The sequence below is a fragment of the Capra hircus genome, chromosome 22 (assembly GCF_001704415.2).
Source record: "Capra hircus breed San Clemente chromosome 22, ASM170441v1, whole genome shotgun sequence".
In the NCBI taxonomy this organism is placed as follows: domain Eukaryota; kingdom Metazoa; phylum Chordata; class Mammalia; order Artiodactyla; family Bovidae; genus Capra; species Capra hircus.
In genome coordinates, this window is record NC_030829.1 from 24863885 (window position 1) to 24879286 (window position 15402).

Below are 15402 nucleotides of genomic sequence, written 5' to 3' on the forward strand. Positions count from 1 at the left end.
GGTGATACAATGTGGCAAATTTGTTCATTATGCTGTCCTACAATTGAGGCTAATTGACATGGTCAAACCTACAGAAATCCATATGAATTTATAAAATGAACATTCCAGGTGAATAAACCATGTCCTAGTACATTTCTTGACAATATAAACCAAATAATAATTAAAAGCCTGAGAGTTTTGCATGTAGTAAGAATTCAGTGAAGAGGAACTAAAGAGCCTCTTGAGAAGGTGAAAGAGGAGAGTGAAAAGCTGGCTTAAAGCTCAACATTCAGAAAACAAAGATCGTGGCATCCGGTCCATCACTTCACAACAAATAGATGGAGAAACAGTGAAAACAGTGGCAGACTTTATTTTTCTGGGCTCCAAAATGACTGCAGATGGTGACTGCAGCCATGAAATAAAAAGATGCTTACTCCTTGAAAGAAAAGTTATGACCAACCTAGACAGCATATTAAAAAGCAGAGACATTACTTTGCCAACAAAGGTCCATCTAGTCAAGGCTATGGTTTTTCCAGTAGTCATGTTTGGATGTGATTGTTGGGCTATAAAGAAAGCTGAGCGCTGAAGAATTAATGCTTTTGAACTGTGGTGTTGGAGAAGACTCTTGAGTCTCTTGTACTGCAAAGGAGATCCAACCAGTCCATCCTAAAGGAAATCAGTCCTGAATGTTCATTGGAAGGACTGATGTTGAAGCTGAAACCAATACTTTGGCCACCTGATACAAAGAGCTGACTCATTTGAAAAGACCCTGATGCTGGAAAAGATTGAGGGCAGGAGGAGAAGGGGACGACAGAGGATGAGATGGTTGGATGGCATCACTGACTCAATGGACATGAGTTTGAGTAAGCTCTGGGAGTTGGCAATGGACAGGGAGGCCTGGCATGCTTCAGTGCTTGGGGTTGTAAAGAGTCGGACATGACTGAGCGACTGAACTGAACTGATGACAATGATTATAGTTTTAAACTGTTTTCCATCAACTTAATTCAAAGTGCCCTTTCTAATCTTTCTCAATTATGAAAGAGAGAACATAAAAATTCTCACAAGATACCACAATTTTAATATCTAATATACTCTTTGGCACATTTCTTTTATCTCTGGTCTTTAAAACAAAGTATTAACCTTAACAACTTCATATAATCAATACAGCAAAATTAAAATTCACATCTTTGATATCACTGGCAGTAACAGATTCTGAAGGTGTTATCTATTGCTATGCCTTTTCTATTTTGTTTGCATGTTTAGATAAAAAGTACTCCTTTTATATGAATCTATTGATGATGCTTCAGATTGAGAGAAAGAAGAAATGACTTCTACTAAGTATATGGTAGTGATTGTGTCTCTGAGATTGGGATATTTGCATTTGTTTCCTCATCTACCATAACAGAAGTAAGGCATTCCATGGACATAAAATGAGAAACATTATATCAGGAATGAATTCATGGAACGAATGGCTAATGGTGTGGGTTATTGGGAATGCTTTACCCTTCATGCTATCTGGAAGGTGTAAAGAATTGGACTTCGAAGTCAGAGAAACCTGAATCTGTACAGTTTCTTCCAAGAGGCCTGGTTTCCCAATTTTGGAATGAGACTAATATATCCTAGTTTATATGACTTTTAGCTTCCATGAAATAAAATGAGTGGTACATAATAAATTGCTCAGTAATTGTTAGCACTCTTTCCTATTAGCATCTATTCTTCACTGAGGTATTATGACATAGTCAGTTTTTCAATGGTGTTCAATATGGATTGTTTCCTAATAACACAATTCCAAAGTTTGCAAATGATTCATTTCTTACATATAATTAGTATTTTCAAGATTTTCCCTTCATAATTTTCTTCTTCCTTCAGTTTTTTATGCACTTTTTGAAAGGCAGAAAAAATTGGGAAGTCTCAGCTAGTTATCTGGAAAGTTCTCATAGTCCAGAGCTTTTCTTATTTTGTCCATGGGTGTGACTTCTATGTTGGGAGTTGGGAAAAAAGTTTGTTAATTCTAAAAGGTACTTCAGAAGGCCTTTAACATTTCTGGTTTCATGAGTTTGTTGCATTTGCCTAAATTGGATTGTAGATATCTATGACAAAATCGAAATTTCTATCACCTTGAAAAACCAAAATACTGTCACATGGATAATATAAAACACATGCCATGTATGTTTATACCTAGTTGGTCACTGGTAAACTCAACAGCAAACATTTTCCCAATCTTTTGAAAGAATTTTGCAGGCAATTTCCAAAGACTAAATTATTTTCTATTAATCAAATGACAGAGCAACATTAAACTAGCCCTCTGCAGCTCTAATGGCTTCCCTGTGATCAATTTTTCTGTAGATGGCATTTATATTCAACTGTAGTTCACACTGTGAACTCAATTCAAAAACAACTTCTTATGTTACACTTCTAAGTAACAGCATGGGGTTGACATTTGGGAGAGAGAGAAAGAACATAAGTGCAAGATGAAATAAAAGCTTAATGCTTCCTTTATGTCTAAATATGGATTGATTGCATTATTTACAACAAGAAAAATTCAGTACAGAGTGCTAGTCAGTCAACATCAGGGGCCAAATTGAAGCAAAATTTGCAAACACTTTGTTACTGGGTCTGAATACTTCTGTCCATATAAGCAGTGCTTTTCCTCTCCCCTTTCCTCTCGGAATTGATGTAAAGATTTTTCTCCCTTTAGTTGTAAATCTAAATTTCTTTTAGTGATGTCTGTGTGAATCACAATATACCTGCAGTGGTCCTCAGTTGTCTTTTGGAAAGACATCATTTTCAGTAAGCTACAATACTTAATATCAAACCACTGATATTTACTTTAAAAATCCTATATTTAAATAAAAAAGACTTTTATTTAAAAGTCTATCATCATCACCAGCAACAATAATGACAAAGACTTCAGAAACTTTGTATATACTGTTGCTTCTATTTGGAGGTCTCTTTGTCCGCTAGGTCTCTTAATTTTTTTTTATGTTATGTATACCTCAGCCTCTTAATTTCTTCATAGTAACTTTTCATAAATTATGATTATTTCACTTTTTCTTATTTTAATTTGCCTCCTGACTAAAGAAAAATTGCCTGAAGGCATATATCCTTTCTGTTTTAATCTCCATTAGTCACCTAACCCTGTTCATGGCTCATGGGAGGCACTGCTTTCTTGAGTGAAAAACTGATTCATCGTATTTACAAAAATAAAAATAAAAAGGCTCTGTTTTCTGTTTATCTGATCAAAATAGGCAAAGATTTTGTTGAATGTGAGCTCTGCTTTCTCACAGTTTACAGTGGATGACCAAATATAAGAGCGAAAATCTAGGCAGTGGCAGTATGAATGTGTGATGCATGTAGATTACTACTATTCAGGGTTAATTTTGGTGTCATCTAAAGGGCATGGAAAGTCAAGGTTAGACCCAGGGATGGCATTTAGAATCAGAGCTATCCTTGGTGTTTCATGAAAGCCATTTCTCATATTTTCTTTGCATGTTCTTCCATGACTCTTGAAGAAAATTTCTGCAACAAATTTATGAAAAGAAGGAAACTAGAAAGTAGATGAACTTTCCTACTTTAAGAAATGCAAAGGAAGTGAAACCACCTCTCAAGAAGAAATATAATAATATATGTTACCACACATTGAGCTCTCACTGTATGGCTGCCTCTGGGTCACCTCGCTGTACATTATATCCTTTAGTTCTTAAAGAAAACTCTAGAGGAAAGTACAATCGTTTCTGTTTTTCAGTTGAGAAAAGAGGTTCTGAGTCATTAAGTAAATAGACTCCTCATGCAGTTCATGGCTGAGCTGAGACTCACATTCAGTTATCTCACTCTGAAGTCTTTTTCTAGTTCTTTCCAAAAGTATCTCACAATATGCCAAAGTTATGGAATCACTCAGAAAAAAAAAATGCAAACATATTAAAGAGGAAATTTATAGATCAGTAGAAAAGATATTTATTTGTCTGTTTATAGGCATGATGGGATCGCTACAAACTAAGAGAGTGCATAAAATAATATAATCAAATTTTAAATGTTAGAAGATCAGTAAGTCCAGTGCTGCTAGATGAGGAATGGGAATGGAAGGTAATCTGTGGACGGACTGAACAGACTGTGAAAGATCTTGTACACCTTTCTCTAGTCTTTGTTTTCTGAAATAGAGGAGACAAATTTTAAAATTAAAACAGGATGTGAGTCTGTTCCAGGAGGAAAAAAATCTCAAGGCAGTTTGAGGTTTGGACTGAAGATTTGAGAGTCTAAAGAGAGGGAGACACTATTTAGATGGTTAGAGATAAACTCTACAAATTAGCACAATGTCCATGGGATCCAGAGATTCAGTGTCTAATATTCATTATATGCCAGTCCAACAAACGCCAGAGCAGAATCTTTCTAAGCATCTTTTTTTTTGTATCTAGGAATTAATGTGCTTTAATAATTAAGATAAGTATACTGAATATTAATACTAGGCTTAGGACTTAAACATGCTCAGTATTTTGTAACTGTGATTGGCAGAATCAGGGCCTCCCAAGCATGTCCAGGTTCTGATTCCTCAAACCTGTGGATAGCTTACTTTATATGGAAAAGGGGATGTTGCACGTATAATTATGTTGAGGATGTTGACGTGGAGCAATAACCCTGGATTCTCTGGGTGGGTTCAGTGTGATCAAAATGATGCTTATGAAGGAAAGAGCCAGGGTCAGAGGAAATGTGAAAGGCAGAAGTAGAAGGTCCGAGTCAGAGGGAGACTTGAAGATATCATGCTGTTGGCATTGAAGATAGAGGAAAGGGCCACAAGCCAAGTGGTATGTGTTGTCTCCGAAAGCCAGAAAATTCAAGGAAACAAGTACTTTTCTAGAGCTTCCAAAAGGAGCTCAGAAGCTTACCCAAAGCCTGTTTTCCAACCAATGAAACTCATTTTTTATTCAACCTTTAGAAGTACATAATAACAAAGTTATATTTTTTAAAACACTAGTTTGTGGTAATTTGAATAGCAACAATAGAAGACTAAAGTAATTTCTGTTAGATTTTTCAATGACAGTGATAAAGAATGTTGAAAGAATAAAATTAGGGATTTGATTGGTATTCAAATACAAAACGGAGTCTTGTAGAACCTTACTCTCAAGTCCTTGTTGGATATTTTGATAAAAGAGTTAATGCAAACAGTCTGGTATAAGCAAAATTTAAGAAATATTGAAAGAAGATGCTCATGAAAGAAATTAGGAATTACAAGAGGTTTTATTCATTTTTTTAATGAAAAAGAAGAGGGATGCTAAACTTCACTTTATACTTTCTGACTCTCATCTCACTCTTCTCTCACCAGATATATTCTAGCACTATAGCACTTGGATAAAAGTACTCCTTGTTAATGAAATTGTTTTCAAAGGATATCTCTCACACTCTTTGATGAGCTGAACTCGTGTGAACACTAAGACAAACCACCAATAAAGTTCTTGGCATTTAATCAAAATTTCAGTCAAGCCCATTTGTAGGACCAAGTGGGTCAACTGAACACATCTCTTGCTACTGTGTCTAAAACAAGTTTTGTGCTTAAACACATAGAGTTGTTTAGCATAAACTATCATATGGTTGATTTAGGATGCATGAGAAATCAAACTATCAAATTCAAGGTAAAGAAAAAACTTTTATTTTTAAGGTTATATATGTGTGTAATCTGTATGCAGGTCAGGAAGTAACAGTTGAAACTGGACAAATAGGGAAAAGAGTACATCAAGGCTGTATATTGTCACCTGGCTTATTTAACTTCTATGCAGAGTACATCATGAGAAACGCTGGGCTGGCTGAAGCACAAGCTGGAATCAAGATTGCTGGGAGAAATATCAATAACCTCACATATGCAAATAACACCACACTTATGGCAGAAAGCGAAGAAGAACTAAAGAGTGTCTTGATGAAAGTGAAAGAGGAGAGTGAAAATGTTGGCTTAAAGCTCAGCACTCAGAAAAATAAGATCATGGCATCTGATCCCATCACTTCATGGCAAATAAATAGGGAAACAGAGACAGACTTTATTTTGGGGGGGACTCCAAAATCACTGCAGATGGTGACTGCAGCCATGAAATTAAAAGACACTTACTCCTTGGAAGAAATTTATGACCAACCTAGACAGCACATTAAAAAGCAGAGACATTACTTTGCCAACAAAGGTCCATCTAGTCAAGGCTACGGTTTTTCCAGTAGTCATGTATGGATGTGAGAGTTGGACTATAAAGAGAGCTGAGTGCCAAAGAATTGATACTTTTGAACTGTGGTGTTGGAGAAGACTCTTGAGAGTCCCTCGGACTGCAAGGAGATTCAACAAGTCCATCCTAAAGGAGATCAGTCCTGGGTGTTCATTGGAAGGACTGATGCTGAAGCTGAAACTCCAGTACTTTGGCCACCTGATGCGAAGAACTGACTCACTTGAAAAGCCCCTGATGCTGGGGAAGATTGAGGGCAGGAGGAGAAGGAGATGACAGAGGATGAGATGGTTGGATGGCATCACTGACTCAATGGACATGAGTTTGCGTAAACTCCGGGAGTTGGTGATGGACAGGGAAGCCTGGCGTGCTGTGGTTCATGGGGTTGCAAAGAATCAGACATGACTGAGCCACAGAACTGACTGATATCTGTGTGTGTGTGTGTTTGTGTGTATTTATATAGGTAGCTCTCTGTATGTAAGTATCTCTGGGTTCAACATTAGCAGATTCAAACAATTTAAGATTGAAAATGTTTGAAAAAAAATTCCAGGAAGTTTTAAAAAACAAAATTTTAATTTTCTGTGTGCTATTATTCCCCTGGAGAAGGAAATGGCAACCCACTCCAGGATTCTTGCCTGGAGAATCCCATGGATGGAGGAACCTGGTGGGCTACATTCCATGGGGTCGCAAAGAGTTGGACACGACTGAGCGACTTCACTCGAGACTTGAGACATAGCATGTACATTGTATTAATATTTGCAATTATCTATGTAACATTTACATTGTTTCAGGTATATATAAGTAATCTAGATTAGGTGATTTAAATATACAGAGGCTGTATTAATATGTAGGTAATATTCAAATTCTATGATATTTTATGCAAGGCACGTAAACATCCGTAGATGCTCCTTGAACCAATCCCCCTTGGATACTAAAGGACAATTGTATATGTATGTATATATAGATGTATGTACATGATTTTAAATGTATACCATGTGTATATCTATACGTTTTTGCTAATTAGTTTATTGTTTGGGTCTCAGCCCACCTTAAACTGGTCAATGGAATTAAAGTAATACAAGATGGTTGGCTTGAGTATTGTGTCACCGATTACCCTAGAATATCTGTTAGTTTGTCACAGATCTGTCAAATAAGAGAGGTTTATTTCATACTACATTTCCACATTTCTAATTACCCTTAATTTTGCCTGAGATAGAAGCTGAATTATACAGAAGAGTTTTGTGAGTTTGGCATCTCTCAATCAGCTATAAAGAAATGTCTGGGCAAATTTGAAACCTCTGATTGATTGGAGATTTCCATCAGATTTTCAGATTAACTGAAAGAAGCTAGACTCCATAAGGGCCATAGAAGCAAATAGTTCATACAAGTATACGGCAATGACTTCACCAACCCAGTCAACATAGAGTAAATCAGGAAGACAAATTGAACCACATCTTTAGCTAGTCAGTTCTAGAAAATTACATATGACTTCAGTTCAGTTCAGTTCAGTTCAGTTCAGTCACTCAGTTGTGTCCGACTCTTTGCAACCCCATGAATCGCAGCACGCCAGGCTTTCCTGTCCATCACGTCTACATCAAAGTAAGGGATTGAAGGAGGACTGGTTTAAGAGTTGTTGATCCACACAAACTCTTCCGTTAAAATGGACTGATAGTGGAGGGTTTTGTTCATCTGTTTGTTTCCTGCTTAGCAGTTTCACAGCACTTTGTATTTTCCAGTGTGCTTCTATAATCAAAACCTCATTTGTGCCTTACTGGTAATTTGAGAAAACAGTGAGGGCAGAGGAGGGCAGAGGATGTTTTCATTTAACAGTTTAGAAAATTAAAGCAGAAAAATGGAATGTTTTATCCTGTACCAGGTCATGAGTCAGTGAAGTACATAGAATTAGAACACAAGTCTCTAGCTACTGGCTGGTGTTACGGACAAAAGTGGATAAATACATGCTATAATCGAAGACCTATTAACTGAGATGAGTCCCAGGTTCATTTTGGACATGACCAATGTACCTATATGGAAAAGAACTTTGATTTTCAAACTTTTTAAACCACCTATTCATTCCTAATACACAGGACACAAAGAATACAGTATTTAAAGGCTTATTCTATTTTTTCCTGTTTGTTAGTAGCAGTGCATTCATATCAGTCATTCTCCAAATTTCAGTAACTATATTTGTTACTCTTTTTCATTGGAATTTAGAGACCAAAGAGTGTGTTTCAAAAAGCCTGTTTACACAAATAATATATGTTCATCTGCAATATATAAGAAATACATAAGTATGATTCACTTATAAAAAGGATAAATTGCAGTTCTTACTAAGCTGTATCTGATCAGACAATTCCCTGTTTACTACTTTGACTCATATAATGGAATGTTTGTGCAGCACCAGCCTCATTCATAGGACAAATGCAGCAATAGTCAACTATTAATCCTTCATTCAATAGGTCCTATCTTGGTGAAATATATGTAGTTTATTGTTAAGAGAGATAAAAAGAAGCAAAAGAGTTAATTCTTGGATTTCAGAGGCTTTCCAGTAATTTGTAGTGATATAATATCATAGAAGGAAAGATCTAGGTATCTAACAGTGTAGGAATCACATCAAGACTCAAATGGTGAGACAAACAAAAACAAACAAAAAAAACCTATTTAATAAGCAATTACTAAAGTATGTGCTGGACACTTTCCATTAAGTATCTCTTTCAATCTCAAACAAGGCCCAGTGAGAAAATCAGTACGACTTATTCTTCACTTTACAGATGAGGGCATGGAAACTAAAAGATTAAATTAACCACTTAACATCTGCAGAATGGGAGGTCAGATTTTGAACTCAAATTGGAAGAGGGCATCAGAGACATTGTATTCTCTGTCTTTCATCTACTCAAAATATTTTCTCTTTTACAACTCCAGAAAGATCAGAACAGTTCATTTTGGTTGTTATCAGAAAGCTTCAACAACTATCCAGATTTGTAGGCCAAATCCACTGATCAAATAAAGCAATCAGTAAAGTGATGAGGTGGGATGAATGAAATGGAAATTGAGCAATAAAATACTTTTTATTCTAGGTGAATTGTGGTCCCTAGAGTGTGATGTATACTTACGGGACTTCTTGGTGGTAACGTTGACTGGAGGGCTTGAGGGCCCTGTCCCAGCAGTGTTATAAGCTCTCACAGAAGCAAAGTAGACGGTGTTAGCTTTCAGGCCTGTGATATTTTTGGTTGTGATGTTTCCACTGACCCTGATTTTGCCAATCATGGATTCTTTGGAATCATCTGTCCAGTATAAAACCTGCTCATTAAAAACAAAATACAAGCAATTTATTGTTTCCTAATAACTGCCAGCCACAGCGGTGTATGGGAAGAAGCCAGGAGTGCAAATAAGGGGATATTTTTCAATTAAAATGGTTATACAATGACAAAAAAATAATCAAAGTCCAAAATTTATATGGAAGAAATAAAAAATATGAAATCACAATGGAAATGAGAAAACCTATTTTTTTTAGATTATCACAATAAAATATTTCATGAAATATCTAAAGGGTAACAGCTTTGCCCACCCCCCCCAAAAAAAGTGAAAATTGAAAGTGTTAGTCACCCAGTCGTGTTTGACTCTTTGCAACCCCATGGACTGTAGCCCACCAGGCTCCTCTGTCCATGGGATTCTCCAGACAAGAGTACTGGAATGGGTAGCCATTCTCTTCTCCAGGGGATCTTCCCAACCCAGGGATCGAACCCAAGTCTTCAGCTTTGCTGACAGATTCTTTACTGTCTGAGCCATCAGAGCTGAAGCCTCAGGTATACAGTAGTAAGTCAGAACAAAATAAGAGTCATACTTTCAATGAAAGACTCACATTATGATGCTTTGCTATTGACATTTCTTCCAGAGTTCTTTGAGTCACAGATGAATTATTAATTCAGCATATACTGATCCCTTCCTATACATTAGCACAGTTTTAAGCAAATTGGAAAGGACAAGAAAGAATAAAGCATAAGGCATGCCTTTGTGTCACTTATAATCTAGTTAAGATATTAAAGCACATATGTGAAAAGAAAGCAGAGGATGCATCTGCTGAAAATCATATGGAAATAAGTGGTGTGACTTTGAAAACATATAAAACCAGAAAATAATCAGAGAAGAGTTAAAGAGCAGGGGAGAGTAGAGATGATCTTTGAGAAATAAATAGGGTTCACTTAAAGAGGTATGGCCTTCTAGGACTGGAGTGGCAGAGGCAACTACAGAAAGTAGAACTTTCTGTTTGGACAACAGGGTTCATATGAAAGGAGAAAAATGAATGAAGGCAAAATCCTACTTTCATTCTAACACCAAAACAAAGTAAACCTTGTTACTCATTTTTGAATCATTAGATTAGCAAGTCAAAGAAGAATAATTGATTAATAAGTCCCATCTATTAACTTTGTGAGAATGAAAGACTGTAAGTTTGAAAAGATTTGTTTCACTCTACATGGACTATAAAGGCAGATTAGGAGAATGTAAGCTTTGTCTTGTCACATAACTGCCTTTTCCAAGATGACTAGCTTTTTTCAAGTAATGCTCCAGTTCAAGATTAGGTTTCCTGGTAAGATTTGTCTATGGTTTCACATTACTAAAGATTAAATGCTTACTTCTCCCCAAGAAACAAACATGACTGTAGCTTGGATAATTAAATAAGATAATCACCTGATGACTTTTAAAATGCTATCATTTGTTAATTCCCTTGCTTAGGATCACCTGGAAAGATCCTCTTCATTAATTCCCCTCTGTAGCTTTAGACACGCACTGTCTTATAGTAAGGGCCTCCTGGGTTGGCTCAGTGGTAAAGAATCTACCTGCAGTGCAAGAGATGCAGGAGACACAGGTTCTTTCCCTGGGTCAGGAAGATCTCTTGGAGGAATAAATGGCAACTCGCTCCAATATTCTTGCCTGGAAAATCCCATGGACAGATGAGCCTGGTGGGCTACAGACCATGGGGTCACACAGAGTCAGACACAACTAAGCACAGAATAGCACAGCTTATATTAAGGACTAGGTTGGTAGTATGGGATTGTTGAACAGAGCTATTGCTAGCTGGCATATTCAGAGTGCAGAGTGAAATTACTGTGGATTACCTCATAGCCCAGAACTCTTCCAGTGTTTCTATTCCAGGCGATAGCATTCCAGGAAACCTCCATTTCTGAAGCAGAAAAGCTTTGAACAGAAGTTCCCCTTGGGGCCAGTTGAGGTTCTACCATCCAGAGAAAGACACAACCACCTTAAGCGGAGTGGTTCATAGAAAACAAATGCAAAATATACATGCAGTCTCAAGCGGACAATTCCAGCATTGACTACAACTTACCATCTTCCCCAGAGTAGATAATGGATGCAGTGCTCAGGGGTCCTTCTCCTTCCTTATTATATACACCCACTTTGACTTCAAAGGGAGAGAGAGGGATGATGTTTTCATTTCTGTAAATAAACCTCGACGACTCTACAGATGGTACTCTTTCCTTGGTCCAGGTTGTTGAGCCTACTGGCCGCAGCATGACGATGTATCCAAAGTCCTCTCCGTTCTGTAGTTCTTCTGGAATTGACTTGGGCAGAAGTGATCAGTCACTGAGTATTTACAAAAATATTTTGCATAGCTATTATAATATTGACTGATTATTTGGCATATCTTTTATAGAGATAAGATGGATATTTACACTGCTTAATGAAGTTATTAAAAAATAAAATTTCTATTGGGAATGCCAATTAGAAAAATGATCCCAATTAAAGATACTCAGATAAATAAGTGAAAATTTCAAATGGAAATGTAAAACAAGTTTTACATGTTTATATCACCTTCCCTCCCTGCCACTACCTCTTGGCAACCACAGGTCTGATCTCTATGTCTGAGAGTCTGTTTCTGTTTTGTCAGTAGGTTTATTTGTGCCATATTTTAGATTCCACATGTAAGTGATATCATAATCGTTGCATTTGCCTTTTTGAACTACTTCACTTAGTATGATAATCTCTAGTTGCATCATGTTGCTGCAATGGGCATTATTTTGTTCCTTTTATGGTTGAGTATTATTTCATTATATATGACACACACACACAGAAGATGCATACACACACACATACTCGCCACATCTTCTTTATCCATCAGAATCTCTGAACACTTTAAGTTCTCTGCATTATGGAATTTGAATATGATACATAGGTGTTTGGGGGCAATAATAAATAAGCTTAGAGCAAGCAATAAGTAGAAAACGTACAGTAGCAGGACACTGAGGCAGTGGAAGCTAAGAGAAAATTGAAGCTGTAAATTATACAGAGAAGAGACAGAATTTAACTGTTAGTCAAGTAGAAATCTGGATGTAAAGTAAATGGGAAGAACTGAAGGACAAGGAGGAGGAACTGTAGGAGCTGAGGCTGGATTATCAGAGTAGCTGATAGCAGGATAGGGCTACTGTTCTCAGAACAGTGATGGACAGTGTTCCAGTTCTTCATTTAATCTGTCTGCTTAGCTACTGAGACTTTTTTTCCATTCTCAGTATTCTTATTTCTCAAGTAGCTTTAAAATCAGTTCAGTTAGTTCAGTCACTCAGTGGCGTCCAACTCTTTGCGACCCCATGGACTGCGGCACATCAGGCTTCCCTGTCCATCATCAGAAAAATGCCTGAGAAAATTCCAAAGGGGAGAGAGACTTGGACAGTGTATTGTGGCAGAGTAAAGACAGGCCAAGTGGGGACTCATTGCACCTCTACAAAACATGGAACAAAGGTGTATGTTTGCTAAGAGCAGATGTGAAACCCATGTAGGAAGCTGTCCGTGAGCACCATTAAAAGGGACTATCCACAAACAGTATCTAAGGAGAGAGACAACCTATAACTGAAAATCTGGCCATGGGGACCAGACTCCAGTAACTGAGGAGACCTTCCAACAGCCTGCGCCAAGAGATGACAACTAGAAGGCCCCAGTGGGGCACCTCCTGGACCTTCCCCACCACCACCACCGACAAAAAAGAAGGCAAAACAAACAACTGGTCTCTGAAATGTCAATTAGAGTATACCAAAGTCAAATTACAAATGACCATCAATCAGAACCATTTCCGTCCATTACCTCTTCTCCCAATCCTAATTCACTATAATTCTGGAGGAATTAGCTTGGGAAAGGAGAAACTGAATAGCAGAAAGAAGGAAAGGGGAGAACTGAATATGCATTCTCTTTCACAATATAGAATTCCTTGCCTAAGGCAGATCTGAGCATCTGGAAATGAGAAACTTTAGACTGGTTGAACGTACAAATTATATGATAATAAAACAGGTTGAAAAAATTTTAAAGTACAAAAATCAACCTACCTGTTAATACTTAATAATGATGATTACAAAAGCTATGCTGTCTGCCTAAGCTTTCATCTACATGCAGGGAAGAACAAATTGGAAGGATTTAAAGAGCAATGATAGGGAAAGAATTATTTTTTAACTGCATTCTGTTGAGCCTAACTCATGAATATTTTAGAGGTAATAAATAAAATAATTTCTAGTTCATCAACTAGTAATACAAATGCTACTGACCCACCATCAGCAGACATCGGGCTATGTTTCTTATTTGGGAAAGAATTGTATTGAGTTAGTCAACACAATTGTTGGGGGAAAAATACTCTCTTACTTGGGGGAAAAATACAAAAAATTTCCAATACCTCCTCTAAATTATGCATCATCAGGAGTCTCTCATACCACATATTTTTATACACTCAATAGTGATCAAATAAATCTTCTTTGTTTTTCAATATTCTTCCTGGCCAGCTAAATCTTTTTCCCTCAAAATAACTGAATTGGATAGAAAATTACCTCCCAAGTAATGATGAGTTCAGACCGACTTCCTCCTCCTCCATTGATGTTTGTTGGTGCCACGGCAGGGACTAAAAGCAACCAAGAGAAACGTAGGATGGCAATTATTAAAGTATTTTTTCATCATGAAGAATTTTATTTTTGGATTTCACCTTAAAAGAATCGCACACAGGCACATTATGAGAGAGTCTCCATTTCTAATAAACATAAATTATGTTTACACATATCCAGATTTCTAAGAGAGAGGACAGTGTTTGATATACGGGCACACTGGCTCCAAAATCGAGTAACATCATATGTTTGACATTATTATGCACCATCTACTAATTGGCAAAATGATGTTCCATTCAGATGGAAACAGCAACACTGCTGATTTAGGGCCTAATTATACAGTTATGCTGTAAACAAGTTACTGAGGCAGTCTATTAATTAATTTTTTTCCAATAAACAAACTAAAATAATTTTCCTTTTTGTTAGGCATCAGGATATTTTTATGTTTAAAAATGAATCCTTAAAATATATCAATTAAAATACTCTTGGTTTATAAATTTCATGTTTGAATCTCAAATCTTTCACTACAGAATAGGACCTTTCCTCTAATTTTTCACAGTCAATGTAAGAAGATGTTCTCTGATCAAGGATGTAATTGAGAGAATTACCTGGGTGTGACTTCAGTACCTAAGTTTCAGTGGTAGAATAATACAGAGACTGATCCTGTTTACAAATTAGGAAAATAGACGTCCTTCAACTATACCTTTGTAAGGACTAGTATAATGAAATATCAACATTTCAAGGTAAATTGCAGAATTGATGACAACTGTGAGCATGAGTGGAGTAGTGTAGTGTGCAATCAGAATGAAGTTTTACTTTATACGTGTTGAAGTGTCAAAAAGCACTTTTCCTGAAATATAATAAATGTATGCTAAATCTGTGATAAGGATACTAAAGGTTGAATTATATGCAATTATTTATATTCAATCATTTTTAATCAAAATATGCAATGTTTAATTGCTCATTTAAAATTTTTCTCCTACCATGGGTACCATTCAGATAAATCTAAGCTACTTATTCTTTTTATTCCCATTTCATACATATTTAACTCCATAAATGATATAAGGATATAATAATCTCCTTGCCTTTTTAAATAGTAACACCAAACATTACCCACTTTCATATTCACATTAACCCTAACTTTGCCTATTTTGATCTTCAGAATTTATTCAAATGATTGCCTTATACCCGTACTCTATTTTCTAAGTCTTCCAATGCCTTTGGCCAAGTGCAGTGTGAATCAGAATAGATTCTATAGTTGCAAGGATTTTTAGTACATGATAGCTTTACAGTGACATACTTTAGGACAATTAAATAGTTCAGATGTATAAGAAAATTATTTTAAATTATGCTTT

The 15402-nt window shown here is 36.5% G+C and overlaps 1 protein-coding gene across 1 annotated transcript in view; it reads right to left on the reverse strand.

The window, feature by feature from the left end:
• The window catches only part of CNTN6 (contactin 6), a 324176-nt gene that overhangs the window by 4061 nt on the left and 304713 nt on the right, over positions 1 to 15402 (reverse strand). The window contains exons 17-20 of the mRNA XM_005695718.3: positions 13997 to 14067; positions 11518 to 11752; positions 11291 to 11406; positions 9287 to 9473 (exon numbers count right to left, since the gene is read on the reverse strand). Coding sequence (XP_005695775.2) covers positions 9287 to 9473; positions 11291 to 11406; positions 11518 to 11752; positions 13997 to 14067 — 609 coding nt within the window. The remainder of the gene's footprint in view (positions 1 to 9286; positions 9474 to 11290; positions 11407 to 11517; positions 11753 to 13996; positions 14068 to 15402) is intronic.